Here is a 21441-nt window from a genome sequence, read left to right as displayed (position 1 = left end):
CGAAGATATTTCAATGTTCTTTAAAAGTTCTGAAGAATCTGTGTTCTAAGCTTACACATGGCTTGACATCTATTACAGAGCTGATTGTGTGGCAATTGGGTACTTGGAGAAAGAAAAGGAAGGACAGGAATTAGGGGTTAATACTTTTGAAAGAGACAGTACTTCTGCAATAAATTGTTTCATCGAAGCTTGCTCAGGGCACAGCAAGCATCTTGTGGGAGGCAGGAACAATCTCTGGACGGGGTGGGGCGGGGCGCCAGCTCATCACTATCACTGCACCACCGTTTTTCCATGATTAATAACATGCTTTAATTCCTATCATCATGAAAATGATATCACATATACATCTCACCATTTAAATTATTCAGAGCTGTAATATCATGAATGTAATGGATTCTGTGTCCTGTCGCAGAAAGAGAAAGCCTGTTTAAGAAGCACATAGTGATTCACAGACATAGAGCACATAGAAGAACACATACAATACAAAGCATTTAACTTGCCACTTTAGTTATGATGGAATTTGAGAAACTATTAAACGATTTTAAGATGAAGTTTATGATGTTCTACTTTAATGACTAAATAAACTCCGTGATTAAAGTGTAAATTTCGAGATTAAAGTTCCATGCTTTTTTCCCCCAATTGTGTGTCTATTTTTTTTTTCTTTTCTCTGTACCCTACTAAGCTTCCATATGCTTCTCAGACGGTGAGCTAAGACTCGCCTTTTCATGGTGACTTTAATATGAATTCTTTTTTTATTTTGGGCACTGTGCGACTTAGAGAAAACTCGGAAGTTCAAGTTCACAATGTCACTCGATCAACTTCCTTTTGTTGTTTATACCACTGTTTAAACCAACAAATAGTATGTTTTTCCTTGCCTCCACTTGGTATTCGCTGAAATTCTTTTATTTCCCCCCATGCTTTAGCCATTGCCTTTTCACAGAACGCTGAGCTTAAGGGCTATTTATATTGATTTGCATATTTAAACAGGCATAATTCTGGGAGGAGTTGGGGAGTGGTGGCAGGCACGTGCACATGCGTTACTTTTCACACTGACCGGGATTTATGTAGCGGAAAAAACGTGGAAGTTGACATATGCACAGATTTATGCATCTGGATTTTTTTGTGCGTACGCTCATTTCCACTTTTGTCCATACGCCATGTTTTAGTGTGAATTTTATGCACGCCATTATGCATGAGGCCCCAGATCACTGATTATTATCATCCTGGATACAGAAATTAATTTTTTTGTACTTCAGGAATTCACAGTCAAGCTGTACACACTTTAGACTTTATTGAAAAAAGGTGGAAGACACTACAAATGGTTTTTAGTGAAGGTTGTATTAAGTGTTGCTTGATAATTTGTGAACCCATATTATTTCCCTTAAAAGCTATATTTTTATGGTAAAGTACTTTTTTTTCATAAAATGGTCAAACACAGAAATCTCAGTGCTCCAAGAAACATACTTTGAATTACAGTGGTTATAATATTATGCTGTGGGGATGTAGCTCATTAGCAGAGAGACAGGATATTTGATAGCTGTTGAAGGGAAAATGGATGGAGCATTGTTCTGAAGACACAGAACAAACAAATACAGAAGTGTTAGCAAAAGTAAAAAGAGTCAAACTCCAAATCTCAGTTATATAAAAAAATCTTTGGAGACATTTACAAATAGCTTAGTGGAAACAGTTTATGATTTAATGGAACTTAATGGTGACCTGTTCTGGCCAACTGCAAATGATATGACCATAACATGCTTCCAGAAGACTGACCATACAAGATAAACAAGAAAGACATATTCCCATAATACTGTGCATTTGAACTGACGATCTGCTTCTCCCCCTTCACTGGTCAAGAGTCCTCTGTTTTTTTCAGACATACAGTATTATTGGAATGTCTTTCCTGTTTATCTTGTACACCGAGTTTCCTATAAGCATTAATATAATTTTTGTGCAAAAAGTTTTGAGCATATGAATGGGTAACGGCCATGTGGATTATGTCACGAGTTACATGAGATCTATTTTTCTTTTTTATGTAGACTTTTTTCAAATTGTTTTCCATTAGACAGAGTGGGTCAACATTACTTTCCATTATATGTTAGACTGTCTTCTCTTGTTCTTCATGTAAACATAACATTAAAAACTTTTCTTGCTTACCTCTGCAAACTACATGGGATAAATAAAATATAAAAAATCTTCTTTTTTTTGGGTAGAGTATACCTTTAAAATATAGCTTAGAAATACCTAAAAACCATTTGTTAATTTAATATACGTTGTGACCATTCTAAAAGAATGCTACAGACATTTGTGCCATCTGCAAGACCAATTTTACTAAAATAAAACAGTTGCAGCTAGTTGCTAATCTTTTTTGTTAAATTTGTTTTCCAGAATGCAGAGTTAGTTGAAGTTGAAAGTATCCCTCTGCCCGATATGCCTCATGCTCCTTCCAGCATCCTAATTCAAGATATCCCTCTTCCTGGAGCTCAACCACCATCAATTCTAAAAAAAACATCTGCATATGGGTGAGTAGTTTTGGTTGTAACCAGTTAATTGTCTGCTGCTATCAGTAAGTGGCCAGTAAAGGACAGAGCCAGGATGTGGCAGCTGATAATATAACCCTATCTTGATCTTTCCATGTTAATTGGATACTTTTGGCCTGGCGCGAATGCATTTAAGTGTTGACATTTATGCTTCTTGTTATCAGTTTCATAATTTTCAGATATTTAAAGAAGAAAAAGTTAAAAATATTTCACTAGACATTTCTAGCATTGAATGGTAATACATTTGTGTGTTACTGTCTGCTAGTGTCTTGTGTTATGTTAGGGATGGACAGAGGTAACTTTGTAATCAAATGGTTATAAAAAAAATCAAAAGTGAATGCCATCAACAGAGGTTCTTTGGGATTGTAAAACCATTAATCCCAGCTTTAATACTTTTTTGGCTTCCTGCAAGTGTAGCTGAGGAATATATAGATACAGCTCACAAACATTGCCTCCATATCTGTTTTTCTCATCAAAAAGCTAAATTATGTCTACTTCACTTTTTAATCTGTTAATCCTAACAATTATTTCTAAAATGTCTCATTTGGTGCACTGAAATCTTTTTCTGTTTAATTGGGGATATCCTGTTAATAATTTTTCGTTATTTCTTTAAGAGGAGTGATTAAAAACAGATTTCAATGCAATATATTTCTGTCCATGTTTAAGTCAAGGGCTTAGTTTCCTTTTGGGTTTCATGGTAAAAGAGTTTGATATCAAACATTACCTTATGCAGATCAAACACTCCAGCACACTACAGCTTAGGGATAGTTAGACTGTATGTACATTCTATTGTGTTTTACTGTGTTAATTTTCAAAAATTAATAAAATTTCAGGTTTATCCAAGATGTTCCAAATTATTAAGAATACTGTCTGTAACATGTTCCCATAGTCATCCCATAATTTTTATTTTTTGGTTGGACAATATCTGCTTCAAATATGAAATAGTCTTATGATAAGTGAGAAAGAGTTGGATTTGGGTATTTCAGAGAAGGAAAGAATATACCTATAGGACTGCAACGATTAGTCGATGTAATCGTCGCCGCGGATTTTTTTTATTGTCGACGCGTCATAAACAGAACCTTCGATAGAGACTCCAGTCACAAAGAACCACATTGGTTTTTGTAACTGCAGTGCACTACATGAATGTCTGGGGGCAGTATAGTTTGTTATTGTTTGTCAAGACTACACACAGTCCTACCAACGAAGAAGAACGTCTGAGGAGAAGAAGAATGTAGAGGAAAATAAAAATGGTTGCAATGGCGAGTCGGATAGAGGAGGGGGAAGGAGATGGAAAAAAATTGAGACAGAAAGTTTCTGAAGCGTGGGAGCACTTCACCGAAAAAGAAAAAAAAGTTGAATGCAGATTATGCAAAGCGGAGCTTTCTTTTCACGGCAGCACCACCGCGATTCATGAGCATCTGAAACACAAGCATCCTGGAGCTGTGATGCTGCCGTCTCTTGAGAGGTAAGTTTTAGCGAGTAAAGGTAGTGTCACGTGTTAACATTGATGTTTGTACTATAATGTGTATATCAAGGTTTCAACAATGATAGTTAGCCCTTAAACTGACATATACTTGGGGGTTAATGCACCCCTGGACGCCAAATACTTTTTAGCTGCACTTTTTGAGTAAATGTCACAATTCACAAAGAAAATGTGAAATTTTAATGGTACACATTTTTTTCATGCAAAGAGCATCACAATTACTGCAACAGTCATCATTTTACACACTGCAAACGAACTGTAAAAACTATTAATAACTACTGCAACAATCTATTATTATATGTTCAAGGTGCAACTGACATCATTGATGAAATTCAGTAAATCACCGAGCCAACTACGCTTGAACTGGCTGCACACAGAGGTAAGCGATGATGTTTGTAGGCTTGTCTAGTGCAGTGGCTGAATCCTTGGGACAGTGATGCTGATTCACTAGGGGGCACCAGTGGTCATGAGCTGGCTGCTCAACGAATATACGGCACTGACTGATCAACTCCGGCGTGCTGGTAAATTGCTTTGTGAAGCGACTATAGCCGGGTGCGACATTCAATGAATGTACGTCGCCGAATATACTCGGCTTCGGCGTGCTCCCAAATTGCACTGGAAACAGACTCTAGCCAGTTGCGGCATTCAACGAACGTACTTTTCCGAATATACTTGACTCCGGCGTGCTGGTAGATAGCGGTTTAAGGGTTAAGTGATTATAATTTATCTTTGCTAATGTGTTTGGAGCTATAGGAAACGAGTGAATAGGAGTAGCTGAGCCGTACTAGTTTTTTTTTTTTCGTATAATATTTGAGTTCATATGAATAGTAAACCATCTCTAACTAACATTATGTAACTTGTGTTTTGGAGTATATCCGTAATTAGCTTGTTACATATTTTAGTCCATTATTTTTTTTACTTTGGCATAATATAGTACATGTGATAACTACAACACTTTTCCTTCACAGTGTGATGATTAAAACATCTTTTTCTGTCTGCAAAATTGAAGCTTTATTTAAACTTTTGGACTTTAAGACACACCAGTGGCCATTTTTGGTTTAGTTAAATACACTTTTTTTGTTTAAAGACTATGTGCACTTTAGTTTGTATTGTTTAATGTATTTCTTTTTTATTGTGATGGTCACACTAATATAAAACATCTGATTATTTTCAAATTCATATGTCTCACTGGTTGTTATTTTAATTTGATTATTGTTAACTTTAATCGTGTTAATGCAGAGACGTTCACAGGTGGACAGACATGAGCACATGAGGTAAGACGTGTACTGGAGCCCAGAACAGGATGTGCAACGACAGGTCGCAGACATGAAATAATCGTGACTGATCGACTGATTGAAAAAAAAAAAAATGAACAATTAGTCGACTACCAAAATAATTTAGTTGCAGCCCTATATACCTAGTCCTAGCCCCATCCTGCTTTGAGTTACAATTGCCAGCAGTAGTGACACCTTAAGAAGAACATACTTGTGTGGCAGTTTAAACCTGCTACATGTAGTGCAAAGAAAGATTTATTTGTTTATTTATTTATTTATTTTTCTGATCAGTCGAGGTTTTCCTTAACTGTAAATATTGATTAGCTAGAGTGAAAGCAAAAGAAAGTAATTAAAAATAAAGAAGGAAAGAGAAAAGATAGGAAATCTTTAGATATTTATTTAACATGCTTAGTTGCTTATTTAACATACAAGCCCTAATCTGTCAAATACATGAAAGTTAGTTTATTGTAAAAACAGTAGATTAGTTATCACCTATTTACGTATACCTTATATGGGAGATAAATCTATCCGATAAATCTATGTATGGCTGTCACAATACCAAAATTTCTAACATTGATATGATGCTAATAAAAGTATTGAAATTCAGTACCATTTTTAATACCCAATACAGTACATTGTCTAACTTAAAAATGTATTTAAATTAGCAGTTCTGTATGTATTCAAATCTTAAAACAAATAATAGAAATTTTAGTCATGCGTATATTTCAAGTAGTGTGATATTTTGTAAAAGGATAAAGTTCTGTAAACAAAAAGTTTATATCCAGTCTTTTTTTTAACCACCATTGATAAAAACAAATAAAGCTACTTAGTACAATGAAATGTTACAAATGACATCAAATGTTAATTGAATAAGATTGCAGTCTTTTCTAAACAGTATACAGTACATAAAATATTTAAAACAATATTAAAAATATTTAAACAAGCATTAAACATTCAAGTACTGCAAAAACATAATTTTGTTCTTTTCTTTTTTTTTTAATTTTATTTATTAATTTTATTGTAATCATTCCATACAAATAGATCAATTTATAACAAAAAAAAATTGAAGACAAATCAAACCCCACCCCTGAGAAGGAGAGCTTAGCCAAAGGAAAATTGCTTAGGGCTTTTTAATAAGGCAACAATAAACAAAAGAAAGGAAGAAATATATATAGGTAAATAAAAAATGGAGAAGGGAAATAAATGCGGTAATAGTTATTTCTCTTATGCTAAAATAATATTGATTAGATCCTGCCAGTTTTTGAAAAAATTCTGTACAGATCCTCTAACTGAGAATATGATTTTTTCCAATTTCAAATAATATAAAACATCGGTTTCCCACTGACTTATCAGAGGAGAGTTAGGATTCTTCCAATTTAACAAAATAAGTCTGCGTGCCAAAAGCGTAGTGAATACAATCACCGTTTGCTTGTCCTTTTCCACTTCAAGTCCGTCTGGAAGAACATTGAACACAGCTGTTAATGGGTTAGGAGGAATTGTGATACCAAGGCTGTCTGAAAGGCACTTAAAAAGTTTGGTCCAAAATGATGTTAGTTTGTTGCAGGCTCAAAACATGTGACCCAGTGAGGCAGGAGCTTGGTTGCAGCATTCGCAGGTTGGATCTTGCCCTGGAAACATTTTAGACAGTTTTAAGCGAGACAGATGAGCTCGATATATAATTTGTAGTTGAGTAATTCTATGCTTTGCACATATGGAGCTCGAGTGAATTTTCTACTTTGCTACCTTCCACTCCTTTTCTGATATATTGATTAAGAGATCTTCTTCCCAATGTCCTCTTGGGTCTTTGAAAGGTAGGGACTCTAATAAGATTTTATATAATGCGTAAATGGTGTTTAATTCCTCGAAATTGAGCAGTATTTTTTCCAGCATGGTGAAGGGTACGAGGTGAGGAAAATCGGGCAGTTTCTGTTTAACAAAATTTCTAATTTGAAGATAGTGAAAGAAATGTGTAGCTGGGAGGTTGAATTTGGAACGTAATTGTTGAAAAGATGCAAATATGTTGTCTATATAAAGATCTCTGAGCATTTTAATCCCAATACTTTTCCAGGTATTAAAAACTGGATATGTTTGCGAGGGTTGAAAGAGGTGGTTCTGTTGCAGAGGTGCCACGGATAAAAGATTTTCCATCTTAAAATGCTTTCTAAGTTGGTTCCATATTCTGAGTGAGTAAAGCACAATTGGGTTATTAGTATATTTGCGATAACTTGCATTTATTGGAGCGCAGAGCAGGGAGTATAAAAAAGTACTGCAGGATTTTACTTCTCTTGCGAACTAAGCCTGTGTGTGTTCATTTTTTTGTATGGTCTGGAACGGATTAATTGTATTTACATACAATTCTATGGGAGAAATTGCTTCGGTTCACGACCAAATCGGTTTATGACCAGAGTTTTGGAACGAATTATGGTCGTGAACCGAGGTTCCACTGTATGTACAGATCTCTAAGTGACTTAATCCTGAAAGTTTTCCAGACATTAAAAACTGCATACATTTGAGAGGGTGGAAAAGAGGTGTCACAGATAAAAGCCCCTCTATCTTAAAATGCTTTCTAAGTTGGTTCCATATTCTGAGTGAGTAAAGCACAATTGGGTTATTAGTATATTTGCGATAACTTGCATTTATTGGAGCGCAGAGCAGGGAGTATAAAAAAGTACTGCAGGATTTTACTTCTATTGCGAACTAAGCCTGTGTGTGTTCATTTTTTTGTGTCCAGGTTTTAATGGCTTGTATGTTTGCTGCCCAGTAATAAAACGGAAAATTAGGTAAAGCCATGCCACCTTCTGCCTGATGTCTTTGTAGGGTCGCTCTTCGGATACGTGGGTGTTTTGAGTTCCAAATGAATGATGTTATTGTTGAATCTAATTGCTTAAAAAATGATTTATTGATATATATTGGAATGTTTTGAAATAAAAAAAAGAAGTTTAGGAAGGATATTAATCTTAACAATGTTAATTCTTCTGGCTAGAGTGAGATGAAGGGTTGACCATCTATGCAAGTCTTGCTTAATTTTTTCCATACAGACGGCAAAATTTTGTTGATAAAGAGCTTTATATTTACTTGTGATATTTACCCCTAGGTATTTAAACTGATCTACTATGGTAAAAGGTAGGGTGTCCAATCTAATATTATATGCTTGTGAATTCACTGGAAAGAGTATACTTTTATTCAGATTAATTCTAAGACCAGATATCTTTTGAAATTCTGTTAGTGCTGTTAAAACTGCAGGCACAGTGTTTTCTTGGTCTGATATATATAAAACCATATCATCTGCATATAGAGAAATTTTCTGTTCCAGTCCTTCTCTTATAATCCCCTTTATCTGATAAGAATTTCGACAGTGAACCGCCAGTGGTTCAATGGCGATTGCAAACAGCAGTGGTGACAAGGGACATCCTTGTCTGGTACCACATTCTAGCTTAAAGTAGTCTGAACAAATGTTGTTAATACAAACTGAAGCTTCTGGATTGGTATACAGTAGTTTGATCTATGCACAAATATTCGGGCCAAACCCAAATTTCTCCAATGCATGTGAAAAGGTAGTTCCATTCAATCATATCAAATGCTTTTTCTGCGTCTAATGATAGTAATATCTCTGGGGTGTTTGATTTTGCTGGTGAATATATAACATTAAACAAGCATCGGAGATTGGAAGATAGGTGTCGGCCTTTAATAAATCCAGTTTGATCCTGTGATATTACGAAGGGCAGCACTTTCTCCATCCTTCTAGCTAGAATTTTTGAGAGTATCTTAACATCATTATTCAGGAGTGAAATTGGTCTGTATGATGCACATTGTAACAAGTCCTTATTTTGTTCAGGAAAGAAGGTGATTAATGCTTGACAAAATGTTTGAGGTAGTATTTGGTTGTCTCTAGCTTCTGTAAATGTTGCCAATAAGAGGGGAGCTAGCTGAGTGGAGAATTTCTTATAAAATTCTACGGGGTAACCATCAGGGCCTGCTGATTTCCCGCTTTGAAGTGACTTTATAGCATCTAGTAATCCTGTTAGCGTCAGAGGTTTATCCAGTTCCTCAGCACTTAAAGCATCTATTTGTGGTGTCTGTAATGTATCCAGAAATGCATTAGATTGTGTGTTTTGTTCTTTTCTAAATAATTGTTCAGAAAAGCAATCTACATTGTCTTGGTAACTTCCACATTTTTCTCAAGAAACGTAGTAAATTTGATTAAATTTAATTTTAAAATCGCATGTAATAAAATAAAGTAATGTGCTACAACAGGAGACTTTGTGGTGAGAGTATAAAAATCAAAATGAGTGGCACAGAGTAAAATTGACCCACATGTAAAAGTAATTGAAGATCCCTGTCTTGATGTTTTAAACTAGCTAAAATAAAGGCTTTCATGCATTTTGTGTCCCCATTTGCTACAAATAATACAATAGTATTTCCAGATATTGGCTGCCCTATTTGTTAGTTTGTCAGTTAAGTGTGCAAGTGAAGGCTCTGACATTGCTGAAATTGCTGTCTTGTTAACACAGGTGAGTGGGTGAAAATGGGGCTACAACTTGAGCAATGACTAACTTGAAAAGACATTTGTAATCTAGACTATCAAATCAGTACCTTGAAGAAAAAAAGTACATTAGTGATGCAATTTTAAAATGTTACAATCAATACTTACAGTAGCAATGTTTTGATACTTTTGAGAATCCTATAAGTATGTAGCCCTCATAATTGTTGCCCTGCATTTGAAAACATTGAAACATATACTGTACATATTTTAACCTGAAAATTCTAATCTTAATGATTGATTAAAACTAGGTACTGATGCTACTAAATTTTGATACATACTTTTTATCACCTTTGCTGTACTCTTCTAATAGGACTAAGTTTCAGGCTCTTTCTCCCTGCCAGATATACTGCATATTCTCTTCTAACTATAACACAAGCTATACACACATCAGCTGAATACTTTAATAACAGTCAAGCGTCAAGTATATAGTGTTATGTGAAAAACAAAATAGTGGCAGTGTGATGCAGAAAGGAGGCTGCAACATACACAAAATTATATATCACTCTAATTTTGAGTAGCTTGTTATACCAGCATTTTGGAGAGAATGTATTTAAAAAAAAAAAAAAAAAAAATTAATTGCTTCATCCTGGGTATGGCATTAATCTGCATCCAACCCTGCAATCAGGTCCTCCAACTTACAGGGTAAATTTGGGGGTTGGTGGCAGAATTGGTAATCCAGCCAACATAAAAAACCCTCACACTGTTCCAGTGTGGTGCTGAGGTGTTGCCAACTGCACTTGGGTCCCAATTCAGGTGGTTTGTCATGTAGTGGGTATGGTAATGTTCTATCGGTGTATGCTCCCAACTATTACAATGCCTAGCTATTATTAAGAATTTATTATTCATTGTAAAAAAAAACACTTTTCTTTGTCATTTAATGAACTGGAATCTTGTCCACAATTGGTTCTTGATTTATGAATATTACTGCTGTTTTTGGCTCTCTATCATCCCTTGTGAGAATTGAGGGCCCAGTGTAATTTCTCTGAATGAGGACCCTAAACCTTTTCACTTCCTTATGGCAGTGGTTTATTGGTCTTCTGTGATGAAGGTCAATTTTATGCAAATCTGACAAACGCTTCTTGGTGCCAGTATTTATGATTATAGAATACGTGTAATTTTTTTTATTGTCAGAGCACCAGTGGATAAACTGTCATTGATTGTGTTGATTCAAGAACCCAGCATTTTGTAGTCCAGTTCCTTATCCACAAAGTCATACTCCCTGTCTTATAACTGGTATTTTTATTTTTATACATTGGTGTCTCTAATTGTTGACTAATTATTTTGGAAAAAATGCTATTAATATTTGTAGAGTTCCATTATTTTAAATAATTATAGAATTTTTCTTGCTTGCCCGGTTATTTCATATTCTTTTTTTTTTTTTTTCCTTTTTTCTCTCTCTCCCTTTCTTTAAAGGCCATCTGGCAAAACAGTTTTGTCTTTGACAGTCCCACCACCAGCAGTAGGTGTACCTCGATTGCCCCCTTTTAAAAAGCCTCCTGGCCCTCCGCCAGGACCACCGCCTTTACAAGTACTCCAAATGTATGGCCGCAAAGTGGGATTTACTCCTCTCCAAAGCCACGGAGGTACCTATAGAAGGGAGGATGAAGGAGTATTGTATGACCCAGAGGCAGGTAAATAGTGGTTACATTTTATGAAATTTGTTATTTATAAAATTTTTAGAACAGCTTGATGTACTTTGCAAAGCTATAATAAATAAAATGAGCCATTTTATTTACAAAATTCTTTATTCTTGTCACAGCTGAAAATGAAATGGAAGGTTTCCACTCAGATGATGATGATATGGAAGTTGGTGGTCGGGGCGGAGGCAGTGGAGGAGATAGCAACAGTGATTCAGAAGATGTGGAAGATGACCGGACAGATGATGATGACCGGGATGGAGAAGGTGATGAGGAGGATGATGATGAAGAAATTGAACTTAAGGATGATCTTGGGAGAAGTATAATTTCTGATGGCATCACAGAAAAACAAGGTATTGATATATATTTGAGGCTAATGCTGTATGTAAGGATTTTGAGACATTGTAGCTTTTCACTCTGCCTTGCAATCATTTTTGCTAGGATATGCTTTAGCCCTCTGACACTGAATTAGATTAATATGGATTTGATATTGTTATGCTTGGATGTATCTGTTTATTTTTGTTTCTTTAAGGTTATGTTACTAATTAACAACCGTTAGCATCATAGAGCAGACTTTGAAGTGGAGCATGGATTTTTTGAACTTAGATACTGCAAATTTTTATGTGGCCATTCATGGGCATCGTTTCTTAAAGTGAAAGTTCTATTATGACTAAAGTTATAATTGTATCATTAAAACAAGTTAGTGTGAGGTACTATATTAAAATTACATTTTATATATTTCAATTTCATTCTTTGAAATCATTTCATTGTTGGCTCCATTTAGAATTGTAGAGATAGTTAGAATGAAGCTTAGCAAAGTATATGGTCAAGAAGTAGTTGATTTCAAGTTACATTTTTGCTTACTATAGTGTTGATGCTTGTTTGTTTTCCCATAGAATTCCCTTATGTTTATTTAGCTCTTTTGCTTTCTGCCTATTTTAACCTAATCTAGTTACTCCCATCCCAGCCATAATAAATGTAATATTATCCAATTGGCATAAATGTTGATTTTTTTTTTTTTATCAGCCTGCTCTATCAAGAAAGCCAGTTAGTGAGTTGTGGACAATTGTGGTGCCTACCTAAGAATACTGTTTATGGAGGGTTTGACTTCCCTAGCAACTCCACCTTAGTGCTGTAGGACTCACTACTGCAAAATTAAATAGGTTTAATTTTGTTGCTAATCGTACGGGTGGGCTTCTGTGTCTGTGAAAAATGACAAACACTTAGCTGGAAGTATAATACATGTGATGCAGCTGCTAGGGAACAGGGATATCGGGTACAGAGTCTTACCTGTCTGGTGTCTCATATTTGCCATTCCGTGGCAAAATGGAAAAAGGAAAAAGACAAGCCAAGATTGCAGCTAAACTTGCAATACTTTTACAGTCATTGATGTTGTCAGGCAGTAAATTGTTTGGCTGAAGCTCTGCTAAAAAAAAAAAAAAACCAAAGGAAGTATTGTAACCTGTCCGTGCAATTCCTGGTCATGTGAGTCCACATAGGTTCTTCCCAATTTCTTAAGGATTCTTCTTGGCTCTCCTTGCTTTTGTCTCTACTGTTCTGCCTACCTGCCTTCCTCCCTTCCTTCCTTTCTGCCCAGCATGCACTCAAGCTTAAAGGCCTAACTTCCCTCTAAATTAGAGTTTCCCTTTCTGTTGTAGTTTGTCTGATCATAATTACCATAGGTCTAATAAATTAACCTCCCTATTTAAAATTCTAAAAGAATGTTCTAAAAGATACTAATTTCAAGTCAGTAAAGATACAGAGTTTAAAATAAATCTATAGCAGTTATTTTAAAAATATATACTGTGTTTAACATAGGATTAAAGATTCTAGAGTTATAATGTCCAAGGAGACTCTGTTTAAATAAAGTTTAAAGGTGCAAGTTTTCTAATTGCTGGGTATTCACTCAGGTGTTCTTATTACTGGCAGGTTAATCAGTGCTAGATCACACAGTACACATTTCTGAGTTCTCCTTTTCAGTCCTTTTTCTTATTTTATATATTGATTAAAGGACAGTTCAGTATTGTGAGTTTTGAACATTAATATCTTCATACGGCTTATTTTTATGCCATTACAGTCATTTAGAAAAATTGGTCTGTATGAAGTACACTCTTTAAGAGCTTTTTATTCTGCTTTGAGAAAATGGTAATAATTACTTACAGCATAGATACAAGCTCCATAGGAGCCCTGGAGCTCAAATAATAGACAGAAATAATTCAGAAAGTACAAATTCATACAAAAATAATGCCAGAAAAGATTCAGTGCACCAAAGTTCATTACTGCAACGAAAAAGGCTTAAAAAATTGGGGAAAAAAGAATGTAGTACACCATGGATCTATAACATGAACAACCCCACTGACTCTCAAATGTTGACACATATAGCTGGAAGTAATCTTTTCAGTAGTGTGTTACCTTTCCCAGCTTGCATAAATAAAATTTTTTTTAATGGGTCTAATTTAAGAAATAGCTTTCTGTAAAAATTCAGCAGTTACTAAAATGGAGCCCTGACTTCCCTGCTTTGTAGGGAGTTAATATCATCTTGGATTGTAATGGTTATCAATGATTTATTCAATTCTTCTGTGCTGACTGCATTGAGAGCTTTGGCATTGCGTTCTGACATGTACAAAAATCATGTAATATACCTTAAATATGTTATTTATGTCTTTGAGTAACCATAGTTTAAACTGCATGACTATTTTTGTAAATGTTTTCTGAAGTTCCTTCTTTTGTACTTGTTGATCTAAAATTGTATTTGTATTAATATTGAAAGTGACCAAATAAGATTTTGTCCAGTTTCCCTTGTGGTGAAAAATAGAGTTCTTTGTAATGACAAAGTTTTCAACTTTGGAAGATCTTGCATATTCCTGACTGGTTTGGGACATTTCAAGGATGATTAATGCCCCCCCCCCCCTTTCACAATTTATATTTGTGCAAAACATGAAATTATTTGTCCCTCAAAAATATTTTAAGTGTTTACCAGAGTATTCCCCCAGATATATTTACAGATAGTTTCATCTCTATAAAAATTTCAGTTTGTCTGAAAGTTACTGTAATTTAATAAACCCTTTGTCAGTTAATATGAAATAAAGGACTGGATTGCTTTTTGAAAGTTCAATCAGTAATACTGACAGATTTCTCAGAGTGTAGTAATTATTAAATTAGTCAATTCGTGAGCAACTGTCATGCACTAACAAGAAAATGATTGTTGTCTCAAATGTGGGTGCAGGTTGGTTGTACTCCTCCTTGATAAAATGATAGCATATTAATTTTACATATTGTATTTGCAGGTTCTGATGACCTGTCTAAAGTGGGATTATAATGCACATTTAAAACTTGTCATTTTTGTTTATAAGAATGACTGTTCAAAATTATAGAAAGAACATAGACTATAAATTCCTTGTTATACCAATGGGTTGTATATGCTAAGCAAAGTTAGTTTAGTTTTGTTCATTTTCCCCATCACCATAATATAGTGCCCTTCAGAGGCCAATTTTGTACTTGTAGCTGTGAAATGGGTTCTTATCTTAGAGTTAAAAACTTATGAGTCTCTCTTCTACCTTGGTTGACACTTTACTATTAAAATGGATCTCCTGCAAGAATACAATATCAGAATTGAAACAACTAGGATGTGATTACATTTTTTCCTGATGACTTGGTGAATGAAACCACTGACATCCCATCATAAAAAATAAACATTGTTTAATATTGTATGGATTTTGTATTTTAGAATTACTTTCTACAGTTTATTTTTCTAGATAGAAAAATAAAAATAGCATGTTTTAAAATTTTTTAACCCTCAGTGACATTCTTCAGAATCTCCACTACCACCCCTGCCAACATGCCTCCCCAAATGAGGCTTAGAGCAGATGCTTCAGTGTCAAAACATACATTTACCAACAAATGTAAAATGATAAGTTACTGAGATATTAATAGCTACTAATTATCATAGTTTTAAATATAGACGTACTGCCATATTGCTGACTATTACATCCCACAGAATAATCTAGTTAAGAATTGCTGTTAATTTGTTGTGCTAATTTATGTAACTTTTATCCATAAAAAGTTTGTTGTCTTCCTTCATTTCTTTAAAGGACGTAGTGTGCGCTTTGCTGATGTTCAGGAGAAGTCGAAGAAAAGCCGAAGGAAGAAGATTAAGGAGATCACTCCTGTACAGGCTATGATGTTACGAATGGCTGGTGCGTATATCAATTTGGCTGGATATGAGAAACACAAATCTTTTTTGGCAACTTTGGTCCTTTTATTTCCTTCTTTGAATAAACATTTGTTTTTGTCTCCTTACCAATGCTCCAATATTCTTAGTTTTGTTTTGTACTGTACATGACTTATTCGTTTAAACATAAAATCATTCTGTAGTCATCACAGAAGTTTGGAAACCACTTCATCAGTATAGTTCACTATCATCATTTTAGAGAGTTTGCAAGTGAAACCTATGTTTTATTTAGTTATAATTAACATGCTTCATGTTTATTTTTAGAAGGCTGTACTTTTGTTATCTTTGACTGCTTTTAACCATAGCTTAATAAGTAGGACTTAAGACTTTATAAAATTATTTTTTCTTACATGACATGTTGGGAATTTGGGGATCCCAATTTCTGGGAAAAGCATCTGGACTCAAATAAGTAAGCCTAGCTAAATATTTGTTTTACTTTTGAGTACTGTTCCCAGTAGTGTTGTGAGAATAATCCCAAACGACACCATAGCAATTAACTAAGCAAATATTAAATCTTCGTCTAGTAGTGTAGATCAATTGTTAGAATGTAACACCAAGCAATATGTATTGAAAGACTATATGATTGACATAATTTTATTTTTTTATTTTGTTTTGTTGAAATGGAATGCTCTATCCCACTGAAATTATTTTGGATGAAGAAATAATCCAAGCTTAAAAACGAACAGTTCCTAAAAATAACCTCATGAAGATCCAGTATTTATAAAGCTTAATTTGATCAAAATAAGAAACTGAAAAATTACACATTATTAACCTTATCTGTCTACTTAGGTGACTTAATTTTATATAAAATTCAAATATAATTCTGTTACATGTTAGGTAGGTGAATATGTTTTGTGTTAATTAGCTTTTGATATGTAAAGGCCATATTGTAGAAGATTGTACTAATTTAAAATGTATTTTCTTGACCCCTAAGGTCAGTCCATCCCAGATGAAGAAGAGGAAGAAGAAGAAGAAGATGATGAGAATGACGAGCAAGAATACACAGATGAATCTGAGGATTCTGACACAGATGAACAGTCAGGTTCAGAGCTGCCTCCACAGCAGCAGCAGCCACCTCCACAGCAGCCACCTCCACCTCTTGGTCAACCACGACTTCCTCCTCCAGTTGTGCCTGGAGTTCCTACACAGCCACCTCCCTCACACATGCAGGCCCCGCCAATGCCTGTTCCACCTCCACTTGGACCACCCCCAGCTCCACCAATAAGACCTCCAGGACCACCTACTGGGCCACCTCCAGGTCCACCACCTGGTAGGTTTAACCTAACGTTTTACTGAAGATTATTGGCCTATTTGTGCTTGTTTACTTTAAACTTATTTTAATATTTAAAATTTTAACCCAACATTTTTTACTTTTACCAACATTAGGTGCACCCCCCTTCCTGAGACCACCTATGCCAGGAATGAGGGGTCCGCCACCAAGATTGCTTCCTCCTGGCCCTCCACCTGGCCGCCCACCAGGACCACCTCCAGGTCCTCCTCCAGGTTTGCCACCAGGTCCTCCTCCCCGTGGACCTCCTCCTCGGCTACCACCTCCTGCACCACCTGGTAAATATCCTTCACTTTGTCTACCCATTCTTGTTCATGTTGTATATGTGTATATGTATGTATTTATATTTTTGTTTACATATCAGTTGGCTCTATTGTTTGTCCGGCAAATTTGTTTCTGCTGTTGTATGCATGTGAATTCCCTTTGGGGTTAATAAAATATATTCATCGAATGGCCACTTTATTAGGTACATCTATTCAGCTGGTTGTTAACATAAATATCTAATCAGCCAATAACATGGCAGCAGCTCAGTGCATTTAGGAATGTAGACATTGTCAAGACAACCTGATGAAGTTCAAATTGAGCATCAGAATGGCGAAGAAAGGTGATTTAATGATTTTTGGTGCCAGATGGGCTGTTCTGAGTATTTCAGAAACTGCTAATCTGCTGGGATTTTCACGCACAACCATCTCTTGGGTTTACAGAGAATATTCCAAAAAAGGAAAATATTCAGTGAGCGGCAGTTCTATGGACGAAAATGACTTGCTGATGCCAGAGGTCATGCTAAACTGTTTTGAACTGATAGAAAGGCAACAGTAACTGAAATAACCAGTCTTTACAACCCGAGGTATGCAGAAGAGCATCTCTGAATGCATAGCATGTCAAACCTTGAAGCAGACGGGCCACACTGGGTGCCTCTCCTGTCAGCTAAGAACAGACAACTGAGGCTACAGTTCACATGGCTTCACTAAAATTGCACAATAGAAGATTGGAAAAATGTTGCCTGACCTGATGAGTCTCAATTTCTTCTGCGACATTCGGATGGGGTCAGAATTTGATGTCAACAACATGAAAGCATGGATCCATCCTACCTTGTATTAGTGGTTCAGGCAGGTGGTGGTGATGTAATGGTGAAGGGGATATCTTGGCACACTTTGGGACCCTTAGTACCAATTGAACATCACTTAAATGCCACAGCCTACCTGAGTACTGTTGCTGACCATGGCCATCCAATTATAACATCTTCTGATGACTACTTCCTATTGGATAACGTGCCATGTCACATAGCTCAAATCATTTCAAATTGGTTTCTTGAACATGACAATGAGTTCGCTGTACTCAAATGGCCTCCACAGTCATCAAATCTCAATCCAGTTCAGCACCTTTGTGTTGTGGTGGAACAGGAGATTCACATCATGGATGTGCAGCTGACAAATCTGCAACAACTATGTGATGTTATGTCAATATGGACTAAAATCCTTGAGGATTGTTTCAAGCAACTTTTTAACCTATGCCACAAAGAATTATGGCAGTTGTGAAGACAAAAGGGGGTCCAGTCCAGTACTAGCAAGGTGTATCTAGTAAAGTGGCCAGCGAGTGAATAATATAATGTAGTATGTATGTGTGTATACAGTATGTATATATGTGTGCATTGTGACTAGTAGGGTGTGTGTCACAGAACCCTGAACTCCAGACACAACTCCACAAAACACAATTCTAGGTTAAAATAAACATATTTATTATTCAATAGTATCTTGACAGGTTTTAAACACAGTCCAACACTGTGCCATACAATAATGGCAACATTTCCGTCTCCTTGCTGTCCTCTTTTGTTATGTGTTGTCTTCCACCTAACAACTCTGACCTGACTGAGGTAGAGTGGCTCATTTTATATAGCATGCAGGAGTACATGTGGTGCCGTTGCATTGCCTGATGGAAGCGATTCCAGGCCAAACAGAAGCTGTATGCACCAGGGAAGTTCTCTCCCTATAGCATACCTTGGTGGACCCCAAGGACCTCAACAAGGCCTCATCTCCACACTACACACCCCAGGCAAAAGCAGGAACCAAGCTAGAAGCATACTGCCACCTCTCACACTAGGGTATAAATTTTGCTTGATAGCATATGTCCTCTAGTCCATTCATGATTTTTTCCATCCGACTGGGACAAGGCCCGAATTCCATCCTGGCTGGGTTGCACCTCTTTATAATGATATTGACTAAACAGAGTTAAAAAAGAAAGGAAAAATTAGGAATTATTATTTATTTATACCAATTGAGAATTGTAATGTCCAGCTTAATAACCAAACTTATGATCAGATTGCGTGACCAGGGAAGACTGGCAAATGAAAACTTAAGTTAGTAGGATGCTAGAGAAAGTACATCTGTGGGGTTTCAAGCCCAAAACACCTCCTCTGGGCATCCTTCAGTCCATGGATGTGTCACCATTTACAGGATACTCTTGTAGAGCTTTCTTCATTAGTGCCTAATCTTTTGAGGCTGGAGCTGGAGTAGTAACATGGCTGCCCATCTAATTTCTTATTCAGGAATTCCTGGTTCAGATGAGAGATCCCTCTGACAAGCACATCTAGAGTTGATCATTCTAAACATAGCTCATAACTGTCTGCCGTACTGCCAAAGGAACAGCAACTCTGCTTTGTAGTTCTCTCATTCCTCCAAGCCCTTTAACACTCCATTGTTAAGTTGTAGTATCCTGATTCAATAAGGGAAACTGATTTTCATTTTATTTGTCTTGGTCACACATTTTTTTCATATACAGAGAAACCACTATCATTACCAGTGGTGTATAGACTGCAAATAACTGTAGATTTTACTGGACAGTATTAGTGTAAGCCTTGGATCATGTTTTCAAAATTTTTGAAAGTTATGAACAAAACAAAAAATGAAATATACTGGTGAAATCTGGGCATCGGCAATTTTTATAGTTATTAAGTTAATAAAACCATAAACCACATTCTGCCTAGACACTCTTCTGATCCTTTCTCATGTAATTAATCAGTCCACTGTTATTACAGTTTCAAAAAAAGACTAACACGTCCAACTTTGGTGTTATTTAGTGCATTTGTTGTAATATTGTTAATAGTTAGATATTGAATTGTAGGTGCTGTGGTTGATATTTACTTCTTCATTTCTCCAGGTATACCCCCACCACGCCCCACAATGCTGCGCCCCATGGCTCCTCCTCTTGGACCTGCCCCCCCAGGTTTATTCCCACCCCCTGTGAACCCAGGGGTGCTAAGTGCTCCACCCAGTTTAATCCACCGGCCTAAATCTGATGAAATTGGTGTAGACACCAGAGGAGCCACCATTGAGAAACGGGCAACCACAAATCTGGCCACTATCAGTGCCAAACCACAGATCACCAACCCCAAGGCAGAAGTAACCCGGTTCGTGCCCACTGCTCTGAGAGTTCGCAGAGAAAAACAGATGGGAACTCCTAGTGTTCAGGCACTTAGGAAAGGAGAAGAAGAACAACTTCACTTGGCAGGAGTTGGTGCCACTAGCCAGCGAAGTAGTCAGGTTAGCGCTGGTGCTGCCAAGCCAGCAAGTATCAGTGGCAATCCTGTTAGCACCTCAGTAATGGCCATGCAGACCAAGGATGATGTCTATGAGGCATTTATGAAAGAAATGCAAGGACTACTATAGGGGGGGGTTCTATTTTTCCATTGACTTGGACTTAAGTGTGGTCATGAAGTGTATTTAATTGGTCTGCACTAAATTTCAATAATAGAAACCGAACTCCTGTGTCTCAATCTAAAGTCTTCTGATGATGTATTATACAAAGTGAGGCAGCTTTCCTTGCTGCAGTGGGTGTTCTGTATGCTTCTAATTGATGTACAGATAAAAATAAACTTATTTTTTGTATTTTTCCTCAAGATTTTTAATAGTGTGTCATTATGGATCAGTGAAAATTGTTTGTTTTAATTAGTTGTCTGTTTAAAACATTATGGTTTATGGCTGTTGGTCCATCATTGTCTTGGCTGCCCTAACCATAGGGTACTGGATTAATGTGACTTGGTCTCATCAGTAGTCACAGTTTAAACTTTTAAGTATGTTACAGCAGATATTCTTGCTAGTGTTTATTTTTATTTAGAACCGATCACTTCTAGATTTTTGAAAACTGTGCAGCTATGTTTTCCTCGGAATATGGTAGGCAAAAAATAAAACATTACACAAAAATATATGTAAGAAATTTGAAAGCTACAGAAAATGATGTACTCTGTTTTCCCTAGCTACTTAAGTGCATCTACAAAAAATAAACTTCACTTTCTGACAAATGTTTGTGAAGAAGTCTATGTATCTACAGCTTATGAAGTCTTTATTTGACTCTAATAATTTTTGTTCTGTCTGCCTAAGTCATTTTGAGTTTGCTGATAACAGAAGCAAATATGTGTTTCTGCTTTTAAAACACAAAATAAATGATCACAT

General features: G+C 36.1%; 1 protein-coding gene across 1 annotated transcript in view; it reads left to right on the top strand.

Annotated features, from left to right (window-relative positions):
• LOC114662074 (WW domain-binding protein 11) overlaps positions 1-21179 on the top strand; it is a 49099-nt gene extending 27920 nt beyond the window's left edge. Inside the window, exons 6-12 of the mRNA XM_051934363.1 lie at positions 2386-2519; positions 11251-11468; positions 11597-11827; positions 15566-15670; positions 16640-16975; positions 17092-17271; positions 20150-21179. Of these exons, the coding sequence (XP_051790323.1) occupies positions 2386-2519; positions 11251-11468; positions 11597-11827; positions 15566-15670; positions 16640-16975; positions 17092-17271; positions 20150-20658 (1713 nt within the window). The 3' untranslated portion in view covers positions 20659-21179. The remainder of the gene's footprint in view (positions 1-2385; positions 2520-11250; positions 11469-11596; positions 11828-15565; positions 15671-16639; positions 16976-17091; positions 17272-20149) is intronic.
• The last annotated feature ends 262 nt before the right edge of the window (positions 21180-21441 follow it).

The sequence above is a fragment of the Erpetoichthys calabaricus genome, chromosome 12 (genome assembly GCF_900747795.2).
Source record: "Erpetoichthys calabaricus chromosome 12, fErpCal1.3, whole genome shotgun sequence".
Lineage (NCBI taxonomy): Eukaryota > Metazoa > Chordata > Cladistia > Polypteriformes > Polypteridae > Erpetoichthys > Erpetoichthys calabaricus.
Note: the sequence above shows the minus strand (reverse complement) of the source record. Positions and strands in the feature narration are given on the sequence as shown.